We start from the raw sequence: 14,320 nt of genomic DNA, 5'->3' as shown, positions 1-14,320 counted from the left end.
CTCCTTTATTATCAAAGCACATTTTTAAGGGAATATATAGAATTATATATAGACTTTAGCAATCTATGAATGGAGGGGATTTTAATGATCTGGTTTTAGGAAGAAGGTTTTACATCAGGCTGTTTTGAACTGACTTAAAAAAGAGGAAGAGGATTTAAAATAGTTATTTGTTTTACAAGGGGGCAAAGTTGTTGTTTAACCGCTCGTGCTAATATTGATACCCGAGCAAGCGAAAGATTCGAAAAATGGAATCTTGAGCGTTGCGAGGGTTTCAAAGCACGAGGGTTAAACAAAATTTGCCCCGCGAGTGAAACACAAAATTTTTCACCACACCAACCCGAAGTAAATATTAAATGTAAAATATCAAACAAAATCAAACCAAATCAAATCCAAATGAATGTTATTAGATATTTATCATCAAAAATCATCATTTAAAAGTCAATTCTACCAGCAAACATAAGAAAACAACTCAAAATTTGCATTTGATTACTTTGCCTCACATGTGGATAAAATGCAACTTTGCTATTCATTTTTGAAGTGCAAAGTAATTCTTTCCGAGCTGGTGTGGTGAAAATAAATAAATAACGTAGCACAGAGTTACAGTTTTCCAATTTAGCTCCGCTCTACTTGAGCACCTCAAGTCCACACTTTGTTAATACATGTATACTATTGAAAACTAGTAGTCATTAAAGAACGTGCATACAGAACACGTCATATCTACCTATGAACGTACGTGTTATTGTTATGCCACGGTAGTGTTATCTGTGACATTGGCTGCGATGCAATCCTCATTCGTTCCGGTTGCGATATCAGCAAGTATATACAGTCATCCATTAGTTATCTGTTGGAAATAGGTATCGACAGGCGAAGAAGACCCTCATATATATTTTTTAATAGGACAAAAAACGGGCTACTAAGCAAACTTGAGGTGAAAAGGTGTTATTATTTCAGCAGGCATAATGGTATTGGTAGGTACATTTGAAATTGCTCAATTTAAAATGATACATTACAGATCGAACTGTGTACCCTTTTCTTTATCTTTTATTTTGATGAATATTAACTCTTCTATGCTTTTTATATCCTCGTCCTAATTCGCGTGAGCGCATACTGCGCTTTCCATCTACATATCGAGGTAATACTGAATCGGAACCTATATTTCCGGCGTTTCGCTCGGCTGTACGGTGTACGGTGCCGAAATACGGCGCCGTGATTCTTTTGTTGTTAGTATGACGTAGTTATGTAGGTAACGAATGTTGCCTATGATCAAAAGTGATAGTCGCGGTCTCCGGTCGCGGTCTTAAAGCGACAGTTCGCGAAGAGACAGAGACCTCTCGCGTCTCTGTCGCCTGTCTCTGTCTTACCGCGAACTGTCGCTTATATGTTGCCTGATGGTCAAGTGATGGTCGCGGTCTCCGGTCGCGGTCTTCTGTCTCGGTCGCTTGTCTCTGTCGCAGCGCGAACCTCCACCTTTATGTCTTGGTCGCTTGTCTCTGTCGCAGCGCGAACCTCCATCTTATATCTCTAATAATGTGGTGGTGAAGGCTACAGCTAAAGTATCAGAAAAACAGTTGTCTGCTTTTCAAGGCAAGCAATATTCGGATAGTAAAATTGGGAGAATTTAAAGTATACATTCCACGCCGTGTGTGTCAAATTCCCAAGTATAGGTAGCCCTGTAATCGGAACTGGAACTCCATTCGGAAAACGTCCAGTCAAAGGAACGTGCACATGAGTGTGTCTTTGAAACCTTAGAAGTCATTAAGATCTCTGATGTCCACTTCGTCCACATTTGAGTAGCATTTTAAACCGTATTACAAAGACGTAAGATCCACAAAGGTTAGTTAATATCTGACCATGTCTGAACTATCGTCTACACTTAGGTGATAAGTCGTAACCTACAAAGACATACCATTTTAAAAAAAATTATAAACCTCAATGGGTAAATTACATTTTATCCCTTACTTATAAATAAATGCTTATGTTTGTAATATTAATAGAGGGCCTACCGCTCCTCTTTCTCTTTTACTCCAATGAAGGCGTAATTAAAGTGACAGAAAAAGCTGCCTGCAATTTGCGAAGTTCGATTTTATAACGGATAACTGCTAACCCAAAACCCCAGCCCACTTCCCAGCAACACTTCTAAATTCATGATTTAATTTTGTGAGTTAGTCTGGATGGATGAATTAATTTTTACCCCATTTTTTTTCAGTTTCACCTTTTATTAAGGGGCTCCCCCACGCCAATGACCTTCGATCTGAATCCCTTAGTTTTCTAATGTTTTTTGTAGCTTATCATATTAACAGCAACGGCTTTAAGCTTTAATCCCATATTTACTTTAAAGTTCATTGTCTTCGAGATATTTGGCATCAAAGTTGAACAATTTTAGGCTAAAAAACTGGTTTTCTGGCCATAACTTTTGTGTTAATTAGTTTAAAATTAAAACCTTGGACACGATTTTCGAGAGTTCAAAGACGAACCCAAATATACTTCGTACATGTAAGATCCTTCACTGCAAACTAGATACGAAATAAGTGTTTTTTTAGACAATGTTTTAAAAATTAATAAAAAAATAAGTATGTACTCATTTTTTTCAAAAGCCGGTGGACAAAACCGGAGATAAAAGATTGAAGAACCGATAACCGTTTGTCTTATAATTTTATCTGTAGTGCAAAAAAATACGACACGATTCAAAACTTGTCAAAAATCGACGAAAACCTCGGGTAGCCCCTTAAACGTCAAAATGGAAGGGTTAAAACACCACACCCTTCTACAAGGTATTTCCATTTAACTAATGAGTCAGAGTCATTAATTTGGTTCCTAGTATTATAATTTCTAGCTAATCTAGATTTGTTATCATAACATCGTGACTAGCTTCCTAATAATCTTATGTTTATAGTTAGTAGGTGTCTTATCATGTTATAGTTTTGTAGCTACCTTATCTATAGTTAGACATTTTAATTGTTTCTGTGCAATCGATTAAATTAAGTACCTACCTACCATAAAAACACCCAACTAGGTAGGTATAGTTAAGTATAAAAATATGGGTGCACTCATCATAGGTAGGTACTCAAAAATATGTCCCTTAGCTCTTATGTTGTCAGCAAATTAAGAACTATGAGACATATTATTGAGTAAGTTATACGTATATTTTTACACATGACTGTACTTACCTAATAGTTCAGTAGTGGGTACAGTCCTAAAACATATTATTTGTTTGAGTGTATTATTCCATTTATAAGAGCTTCTGGACTAAAATTGGGTGTTTTACGGTATATACTTAGTTATTTGCCTGATATACCAAACATTAACTCTCTGAAAAAACACTACCGTCTAAGTAGCTAATAATATATTTAATTCGTAATGCTAGAAGAAAGGCAATCATAATTAGGAATTAAATATATTGACAAGATGAGTGACGGAGTTGAACGTTCGTTCTAATCGCGACAGCAACGCGGCATAGACACCAACACACTTTGACAAAGAGATCAACAGTCTGCAACAATGCAGCAGCAGCAAAGCTGCAACAGTCGCCAAATCTAACCTTAAAATAGTGTTTAGATCATTTTAGACATTTTGCCAGCTTAGCTGCCTGCTATTTCTAAACGTTCGAGAAACGGTCACGTATTGCTACCGTAGCACGCCAATAATCAATATAACTGTCAATTCCATGATAACTTGATAAGCTATCGTGACAGTGATAACGTGAACGAGTCCTATTTACGGGCTATCTTTAAGGCGCTCTTATACTGGAGTTTTACGTTTCCGAGGGGGTGAAGCAGACGAGTGGTAGAACAGGCGGGCGGGCGCCCCGCGCGCCCCGCCGCACCATTCTCACGCAGCACGTCTACGTCCTTATTCTGGCGCCATCGGTATTCTGAATATTCTGATTTGTCAGTTCCGGGATTTTTTCCGGCAATTAATATCGAATAAGGTTTATTAGCAAATTCGTATGTTAATGAGTACTTAATGAAATTATATGTATACAATATGAGAGTATACCCCGACAAACTAATAAGAAACTAATCAAATTATACCCAATTATTATGAGGCAGAAATTAGTACTTACTTACCTTAAAAATATAATAGAGTTAGACCAAGAAAATTCTGCAACGATTTTGATTGCACACGCAGTGCAAGTGTTATTTTGAACAACAAACCTTTATGAAATTATGATTAACACTTGCACTGCGTGTGCAATCAAAATCGTCGTAGACTTGGTCTAATTCTAGAAGTCAATTTCGGGCAAGTAGGTATTGAAAATAAGGAAGAATACTGTAGTTCGTTTTTTTAGCATTAGAAAGTACTTGAAAGAAGGTAAGCGATCTTGACATGTCTTTTAATTGAATAGCGCTTTTTAAAAATCAGTAACTATTACTTATGAAAGCTTATTTTATATATTAGGACTTTTATTTTATATAAAATCAATCAACATTTGCATGATGTGTCACATCCCCGTAGCTGCAGGCGTCCATAGGCTATGGTGAATGCGGGTCGTATGCTTGCTTTAAAAACAGTATTTTTTGGAATAAATTTCCATAAAGCACGGTACGGACTTGGCGGAAATAAGGTAGAAGTACCAGTGCTCAACGCTGCACTAGTATTCGACACGGGCACTTTATGTCAAAGTGACAAGAATTAAATTTGAATACAGAAAGATCGTCGCCGTTCAAATTTAACCTATATTACTTTGACATAAAGTATAGTGTGTAGCTTTCAAATAGAGCTCAACGGCTAATCCTATTGTCTATTGTTAAGTAAAACCGCACGTGCTACTTACCTGCAAAAAAGGGTCTTAATTATTTTATTTGGCACCTGAGCGCGGGCTAAGCCAACGCTAAAAAACCAGTGTAGGTGCGCTCTCCGATAACGCGCCTTTGTTACGCATCTCGATGACACATTTTAGACTGGTTCTGTAGCGTTCTACTCGCCGGCATTCAGTAACTGAAGTACGTATTTTTTATGCAGGTGGTGGGATAAGGGCAGGGGAAAGAAGAAGGTTGTAGCACGTGGCATTAGCGGTTTTACATAACAAAAGGATTAGCCGTCGAGTTCTATTTGAACGCTACACACTATACCCATGTCGAATACTAGTGCAGCGTCGAGCACTAGTACTTCTACCTTACCCAATCATCATTCATCATTCTCTTGCCCTTGTCCCATTCATTTGGGGTCGGCGCAGCATGTCTTTCTCTTCCACACCTCTCTGTCGCCCGTCATTTCATCATTCACTTGCATTCGTTTCATATCATCTCTCACACAGTCCATCCACCTTTTCCTCGGTTTTCCTTTCCTCGTACTTCCCTCCACATTCATTCGTAATACCTTTCTCGTCACATGACTTTCATCCCTCCGCATCAGATGCCCGTACCACGCTAGGCGATTTGCCCTTACTTTTTCTGTTATGGGTGCAACTTTCAGGCTTCCTCATATATATTCATTCCTAATCCTATCCATTCTCGTCACGCCACACATCCATCTCAACATTCTCATCTCCGCTACATGCAATCTACCTTACCCAATATTAAACAGAAAACCATTTTAGGCATTTTTCGACCACTTCCCTTAAAACGCATGTAGGTAACTCGGAAACTAAAAGCGGTGAAATGATGGTGGTAACCATACACTAAACACTCACACATATGTATTTGAAATCCGTACACATATGTTTAAAAATGATTAAATTTGATTAATTTAATAGCCTTTAATAAAATATGTTTACACAATTTATCAATCGTGACTGAATTCCGGATTGGTTAGATGGGTGTGTGCCTTTGCTTCCCAACTTGTTATAAAATGACAATATGATGGGCAGAGAGCGCAACTTTGGTGCCGATGACGTCATTATGACGTTAAGTCGCATATAGGATGTTTTTTTAAAACAACGTTGTAACACCTCAATGATTCTTAATAATGATAATATATACCTATATTATTGTATATTTATAAAAATGCTTGGTAATTTACAAAAAAAATAATGTAAACATTAAAAAACGATACGAAACGATCTCCTTCTCATTCAATATGCTTCGTTGTTTTCAAATGTTTCTCTATATTGCTTGCTTTTGCTGTTAAATTTTGGTCACATTTTTTCATGTTTTACAATCAGAAAAGGAAATTTCTGCAAATACGGCTGCAAAGACTCCATAGCGACTTCAAACAATAATATTTCGGTTATATTTTACAAATAAAAAAATAAGTAAACAGTAATTGGTTGTCATTTCCAACAATCTTATTTTTAACATGACAAAGACAGTTATGTTTTTATAGGTACGTGGCTAGTACGTATAAAAACTCTCAACTCAAAGCTAAAGAGGCTAATAAGTTGTTATTTGTTTAAGTATCTATAATCTAGATAACAACACTCTGTATTTAGCTTCACGTCATACGTCTGTCATCGGCACCAAAGTTGCGCTCTCTGATGATGGGCGAATGTCTGAAATGTCACAGTAATTAAGAATTATTTTGCTTTTCTTCGTAAGTATGTTGAAAAACATTGTGTGTATAACATTATTTGCATATTTATACAGTGATTACCCATTTTATGAAACGTCCACTAAACTAGCATAGGTCCGACGCTGGCAGTGGCCACGGGCGTACTGGCGCGGGGAATGGGCGCAAGGTATTGCCGCGTAGGGTGTAATTTAGTAGGCAAAAGTTGAATTCATAAAATTATGAATGAAAAGATTAACGTATCGATAAAAGGACCAGCAATAACGAAGATTTACTTAAAAGCTATCGAATGAGGTAAGTTTCATATCCATTTTCGTCGCAGTACTTCTAAAATATGGATCAAAAGACAGCTTTAAGCATGTTTTCAACTTAAGATTCTATCGAGAAAATAATGAGCCGTTGTGTTTCTGACAAGCAATAACGTAGTTCAAGGACTAAAGTTATACATACTAGAAAATAAAGCATGAAGTCCTTGTAAAAGTCTGTAAATATGTTTACAAAAAAGCGCATTTTACTACACACCGCGCCTTAAATCCAGTTATCGATATGAAAGTACGCTTGTCCGTATGTGTGCCTCTATGTGATGTCGGCGGCCGATCGTAAGATCAGGCATATCGTGAAATTCCTAGGCATATCGTGAAACGTGAAAATCTTTGACTCGTTCCCTGAGTCGACGGAGCCCCACAACGCGGGGCTCCTATTTGTGGGCAGTTTGCCCTTTGGGCATCTGAAGCTACCTAACGAATCTATCTTACCTAAGTAGGTATATATTGGTTTAATGTGACTATCCTCAAAACAATACACAGGAACATTACGACCTGCCTGATCTTACGATCGGCCGCCGACATTGATACGACTTATTTTAGGAACTGTGTGCGCAAGCAAGCATGATGACCCAAACAACAAATTGTATGATTTAGTTAAGTTTATTTAGGAAATAGAGGTTAGAGACTACAGAAGTAGGACAAGCTAAATTATCAAATAAGTATGTCTCTGTAACTGAATACTAACTCTCGGCTCGATTCTGAAAATGTATTAGATCTCTACTAGACCTCAACAAGTTACGATATGGATAATTTAAAGATATTTGCAAGATAGATATGTCAAATTTGACGTTTCCGCGATTCTGGAGGTCCTCTTGAACGATTTCGACAAGATAGATATGTCAAATTTGACGTTTCCGCGATTCTGGAGGTCCTCTTGAACGATTTCGACAAGTTATGACTTAGATATCCAAGTCACATCTAGTCGATATCTAATGTAAATCTAGTTGATCTCTATATCGTTTCTAGATCTTGTGATTATCTCGTTTCCCGAATACGCGTGTAACACACACTTCCACAATAAGTACGAAATAATCAAAGAGGTACAATAACATAGAGATGACACGGGGGAGGGGCCAAACGACCGAACGAGATTCACTTATAAAAATTTCAGTAGGAGTAGCAGAGAAAGCGGTATTATTGCTTGTCCTTGTCACAGTCTCACTTTTTGTTTGTTCCCCACCAATAATTTAGTATGGTTTATGGTGGGCAACAAATAACCCGACCGAATTACGTAGATTGTTTTTGGTATGTTGTCAGGAATGTCAAAACGTGTTTTTAATATTGTCGCTTTGCGTATGTTTTGTCCCTCACGGAGGCACGCGTATAGCTCATCTATGTAATACTAGGTCTATGGAAATAATATATAGATAGATCAGTAGTCAATGATAAAATAATGCCAAGATTGTGCAATACGTACATTGAGCGCCACGAACACCTATATTTTAGCGGCGTAGTCATGCGGTTGAATGCCACATAATAACACGTACCAGTAGCTTAGTAGGTAAGTACAGGTAGCAACTTGCTAGAATGGCAGGAAACTTGGTGTTAACCACACGCAGAACCGTCAACACTACTGTATCATTAAAATATTATACTACGATTCTGAAAGCAAGACAAAACTATATTGAACTTTAAATTCACAATGATAAGGTTGAGAGTCATTTGTGAAGTATAACAGTGTGGTATGGTATGTTAGTGTTTAATTTCTAGTATCCATTGTAGTGATTTTACGGTAGGACTATAGTTTGATAATGTCAGTTAGGTTAGGTAATGGCTATTGCTTCCTGAATATTACTGTTATGAGAGAATAGAGACACATTCAAAGTGAAAACCTCTCAGTTAACTGTTATTTTATAAATTTTACTTTAAATCCTTAGCTTAATTTTAACCAAATCAGATTTTAAAACTTATTCATGATTTAAACCTGTACTGTAGCCATTTTATGGTGGGAGCGAGGTATTTTTAATAGGTAATCATAATCATAATAATAATCATTTATGATTATGATTTTGATTTATTTAGTGGTATAAATCTGTGGCAATGACCTATCTAAGTAGTGTTGCCATATTTTATGAAAAATTTAATATCCTGTCAAAAATCCTGACCTTTCTCCAAATCTCTAGTTGAGGTTTCTAAAAACCCTGCATGACACTTGCCAAGTAGGGCAATCCTGAGAAAGGGCAACAAATCCTGACATATCAGGCGAAATCTTGAGATATGGCTCTCTATATCTGAGAAGATAGTCGGTGGCAAAATGACCATGACAGCGTTAGCTTGGTAGCCATATAAAAAGACATACCTTGTCTTGTCACGTTTGCTAGCGGTCGCATGATACCGCACGTGTTACACGCAGTTCAATATTATGTTATTATGTAACATCATTAACGTACCTACTAACCTATATCTTAGGCCTTACGGGTAATAAGAATGGGGCCAGAACAGCGGTGTGACAACGCTACAATACAACGCGATTGGGGATTGGGAGTGGTGAGTTCGCAAAACACGCGCGATTGGTCGCAACCATTTAGTTGCGTTATGGCTTCTCTACACGCTGGGCCAACCGGCCACTCCAAGTGACGCAGCGATGCGGTAGAATGAGATAGCAATATCACTTGCTCCCTCTAACGCATAAATGCGTCCCTTGGAGTGGCGTTGGCCCATCGTGTAGAGGAGCCATTAGACTGCACAATTGACTTAAACTCGGGAGTGACACCGACGAACTAGTAACATTTTTACTGCCCGTAAGGCCCGTCCTGAGATATACGATAAGTGTAACATACATTCTGAAGGAGGTTGCACACGGCGACTTTAGTAATAGTAGTAAACTCTTTATTGTACAAAAAGACATTAAAAATAACATAGGTACAATTAGTAAGAAGTACAAAGGCGAACTTATCCCTTTGAGGGATCTCTTCCAGTGATTCAGTGACTTTTTGAATCGCGGGATACGACCCCTTGACGTGACAGCAACACTCTTAACTGACCATGTCCATTGGTGGACTTTATGCCTTTTGTAATAAGGTTTACGAACTGTCGGTTAACAGTGTGGGCGCTGGTATTACCAGCGACAGCAAAGCGACTTTTTTACGATGCATACCTACTGAATCACTACAAAACGTCGTAGAGTGCAACCTCACTTAGAAGGCCACATAGATAACATGTAAGAAGGAAAATTACCTTCTTCCCGTCTCTAAACTTGACGGTGCCCTCGATGATGGAGGTGGCGGGACTGGTGTCCGCCATCTTGGGTTCTGACGTCACGTCACGCGCCGGCGCGCGCGCATGGCTATTAGCACATCACTGGCACTTCACTGGCACTAAGTCTGGAACAAGACGAAATTATTAGGTTAATACAAAACGATGTAGATGTGGTGTGGATGTGGTGGTGGTGTGATGTGGATGTGGATGTGCTGGACGCTGATCTCCGCGAGCTCCGGGTTGAGAACTGGCGAGAAACGGCACAGGACCGGGATGAGTGGCGAACAGTCGTGTTGGAGGCCAAGTCACACTTTAAGTCGCTGCGCCAGAGGAGTATGTGTAATACAAAACACCGAAGATAAGGTAAATGGATTAGCGGATACGCATGGGAATCAGATATTTGATAGTCCCAAAAATTTTATTTTCTGACTGCATACTTTTTGGACCGACTTCGGAGTGTTTTTTAAAGATTAGGTATACAGGGTGGCTAAAAAATAACTACATTCCCGTTGCCAGAGAGGTTTTGGGATTATACTGAGAAACTTTTAGTATCGGACCAACCCCGAAATCGCAAAAAAAATACCCTCCCATAGAAAATGGACCAGCCAAAATGTATGAAACAGCCAAAAAATTTTTCGCGATTTCGGGTTTGGTCCCATACTAAAAGTAACTCAGTATATTCCCAAAACCTCCTGGCAACGGGAATGCAGTGATTTTTTAACCACCCTGCATATAGGTACGCCGTTTACACTTAGCTCATGCTCAACTCAAGATGTAAGTTGCCGCGGTACTTATGTGATAATATCACCATAAATAGGTAAGTACCTATTCTGAAAGTTGCTAAATGTATGAATAAAAGTAGCCAGTTGGCAATTTTGAAGGCTAGTTGGATTCAAACGTTGCTAAATTTAGCACATAAGTAGCTATGTTGGTAACATTGGCGATTAAAAAAGCAATCAGGACGAACAATGCGATATTATAATATGATCACGTATTCATTACATTGTATTTTATTATGAATACAATGAATATGTTAACTGGGTAAGAATCGTATTAATGTAACCTTTTCAGGCAAAAGGTGACCATGTCGATGGTCGATAAGGACCTTTTTGAACAGCATATTAAAGGTAGTAGCGGCTCGTTAGATTATAGTATGTATAAGTTATCTTTTGGCACATAGATATGTCGAAAAGACCATCTTTTATTCATAAGAAAAGTATAACGCCTAGGCCACGAAATCCACGCTAAAGTAAGGACGCAAAGCACGGAGAATTTCGTACATTGACCCACAATTTCCTATCTCTATCTCACGCGCGTACGTATATTGCTGTCCTGCCCATGATGTCGGCAGTAAATACCACAGTGCAAGCGGGACAGGACATGGCAGGTCAAAGTACGACATTCTTCATGCTTAGGGACTTTAGGAGCATGTACTTTCGGAGCGTGAGTTCCGTGGCCCTTCGATAAGAATGTTAAAAATATCAATATCAAACTACGTTAGACCAAGAAAAGTCTGCAGCGGTTTTGATAGTCCACGCAGTGCAAGTGTTATTTAAAATGTCAAACGTCTATGAAATTATGACAAATAATACTAGCATTGCTTGGGCTGTCAAAAGCGCTGCAGACGTTTCTTGGTCTAACTCTATAAACATTCCATTATCTATTTGCAAAACAAGAGTAAATATAACCTTAAGTCCACAACTCTGTTTCTTTCAGTTAATTAAAAACTTGTAAAACTACCCGCGGCTAACGAGCACAAGACCTCGTTATCGAAGGTTGAGTTCAGCTGTTTAGTTCTAGTATCTAGTCTACTACATGAGCTTCATTAGGACGGTCGTGCTTCGAATACTTGTAAGAGTTGTAAGTTTACGAGTAGGTAGGTACTTACTTGTCGCTTGGTTAGCGTGTTGGACATGGACAGTTCCAACATGCTTCTTAGGTCATGATACATTTTATATGTAACTATTTGTATGTCTTTCCCATCACAGAACAATGGTGTTCCGGACATTGACATAGATATCTAGGGACTGGCTTTACGGGCAATAATAATGAGGCATTACAGGGGCCAGTACAGCGGTGTGACAACGCGATAGGTTGATGAGTTCGCATCACGCGCGTGATTGGTTGACGAGTTCGCATTACGCGCGCTATTGGTCGCAACTAGTTGCATTAGACTGCACGATTGGCTGGAATTCGTGAGTAACACCGCTGAACTAGTACCATTTTTAATGCCCTTTTTTTTTTTTTTATTATGCATGGGTTTACTCATGGCCACAGACTAGCCGAGGCGTAGACGTGGCCTACGATGGAGCGAGCTCGCCCAGAAGGTGCCTGTTCACTCTTGATTTGAAGGTTGCCGGGTTATAAGAGCACGGAAATATAGACGCCGGCAAGGAATTCCATTCCTTGGCAGTGCGCATAAGGAAAGTAGAAGCAAAGCGCTTAGTGCGAATTGGCGGAATATCTACCAAGTAAGGATGGAAACCGGCCGTGCGTCTAAAAGTCCGATGGTAGAATGGGGACGGTGGAATGAGCTCGTGTAGCTCTTGGGCACACTCCCCAAAGTGCAACCTGTAGAATACCGACAGGCTGGCGACTTTCCGCCGATGGGCCAAAGTCTGAAGCTTAGCCGTTAGCTTCTTGTCGCCAATCATCCTCCTGGCTCTGCGCTCCACTGAGTCCAAAGCGGCGAGTTGGTATTTAGCTGAGCCATCCCACAGGTGGCTGCAATACTCCATACACGACCGGACTTGAGCTTTGTAAAGTGTTAGAAGCTGTCCAGGTGTGAAGTATCGCCTCACCTTATTTAGGACGCCCAGCTTTCTGGCCGCAGTTTGTGCTTTAGACTCAATGAAGCTGCCGAAGCCGAGGACTGAACTCAGCTCCATGCCGAGGAGTTCCAGGCTGTCGGTAATAGGTACAGATGCACCCCGGAAAGAAGGAGTCAGGTCGAATGGACTCCGTTTAGCGGAAAATAGACACGCCTGCGTTTTGGAGGCATTGAACGTGACCAGATTGTCATCACCCCACTGGGAAACGAGACTAAGGGTCAAGTTCATTCGCTCAACCATGGCCTCTCTCTGTGAACGTATATCCTCCCTGCTGTCCCTTGCACTAGCCAAATATCTCTCAACAACCGTACTGTCATCTGCATAACCTACAATGCTGGGTTGCAGCATGTCGTTAATGTGGAGCAGGAAAAGGGTTGCGGAGAGAACAGACCCCTGAGGAACACCGGCGTCAATGGCCATGAGGTCCGAAGAGCAGCCATCAATAACTACTCTGATCGACCGTTCACTCAAGAAATCAGATAGCCAGCTACAAAAATCAGCAGGGATGCCGTAAGCAGGAAGCTTGCTAAGGAGACTTGCGTGCCAAACCCTGTCAAAGGCCTTCGAGATGTCCAGTGAAACAGCAAGCGCTTCACCGTTCCTCTCGATGGCCTCGCCGCAGCAGTGCGTGACATACGCTAAAAGATCCCCAGTAGACCGACCTCGGCGAAAGCCATATTGACGGTCACTGAGCAGATCATTTGCTTCGAGGTATGCCAGCAGTTTGCCGTTAAGTACCCTTTCCATGACTTTACAGAGCATGGAGGTAATGGCGATTGGTCGGTAATTGCAGGGATCAGCACGACTACCCTTCTTGGGTACTGGCTGCACGTTTGCAAGCTTCCAGGATTTCGGCACCGTTCTTGTTTGGAGAGAGAGGCGGTACAGGCGTGTCAGTACAGGAGACAACTCAGGCGCACACTGCTTTAGTACACGTGCAGGTATACCGTCTGGTCCATTGGCCTTATTCACGTCAAGATTCAGCAGAGCTCGGCGTACCTCTTTTTGATGTATAGCAATTCTCTGCATAGAGGAACTGCAATGAGGTAGCGTAGGTGGAAGTTTTGAGCCTGCATCTAGACGTGAATTGCTCGCAAACAGAGAAGCAAACAAGTTAGCTTTCTGTGTCGCGGAGTGGGCCAGTGTCCCATCAGGTTTCTGCAGAGGTGGCAATGTGGGTCTGCAGAAGTTGGATTCGACCGCTTTCGACAGGGACCAGAACCGCTTGCTACCAGGAGGGTAGGAGGCGAGTTTGGCCCCTATTCGACTGACGTGGTCGAATCGAGCCTTTCGAAGCACCCGTTTGCAGGACTTGGCAGCTGAGTTAAAGGCTTTTTTCCTCGCGCGAACCCTCTGTGCTCCAGCTTTGGTATCGCGGGCTAGTACCCAAGCCTGGTATGCAGACTGCTTAAGAGCCTCGGCTCGAGCACAGTCCGAATTGTACCATGCTCGGGTCTTGTGATCGAGCGATAGGTCGGAGAACGGAATGAAATATTCCATTCCCTGCCGAATCACATC

At 40.5% G+C, this 14,320-nt stretch overlaps 1 protein-coding gene across 1 annotated transcript in view; it reads right to left on the bottom strand.

The window, feature by feature from the left end:
* Positions 1-14,320, bottom strand: part of LOC134672615 (uncharacterized) — a 299,268-nt gene that overhangs the window by 224,743 nt on the left and 60,205 nt on the right. The window contains exon 2 of the mRNA XM_063530570.1: positions 9,951-10,096. Within this exon, the coding sequence (XP_063386640.1) occupies positions 9,951-10,016 (66 nt within the window). The 5' untranslated portion in view covers positions 10,017-10,096. The remainder of the gene's footprint in view (positions 1-9,950; positions 10,097-14,320) is intronic.

This window comes from Cydia fagiglandana, chromosome 17 (genome assembly GCF_963556715.1).
Source record: "Cydia fagiglandana chromosome 17, ilCydFagi1.1, whole genome shotgun sequence".
Lineage (NCBI taxonomy): Eukaryota > Metazoa > Arthropoda > Insecta > Lepidoptera > Tortricidae > Cydia > Cydia fagiglandana.
Note: the sequence above shows the minus strand (reverse complement) of the source record. Positions and strands in the feature narration are given on the sequence as shown.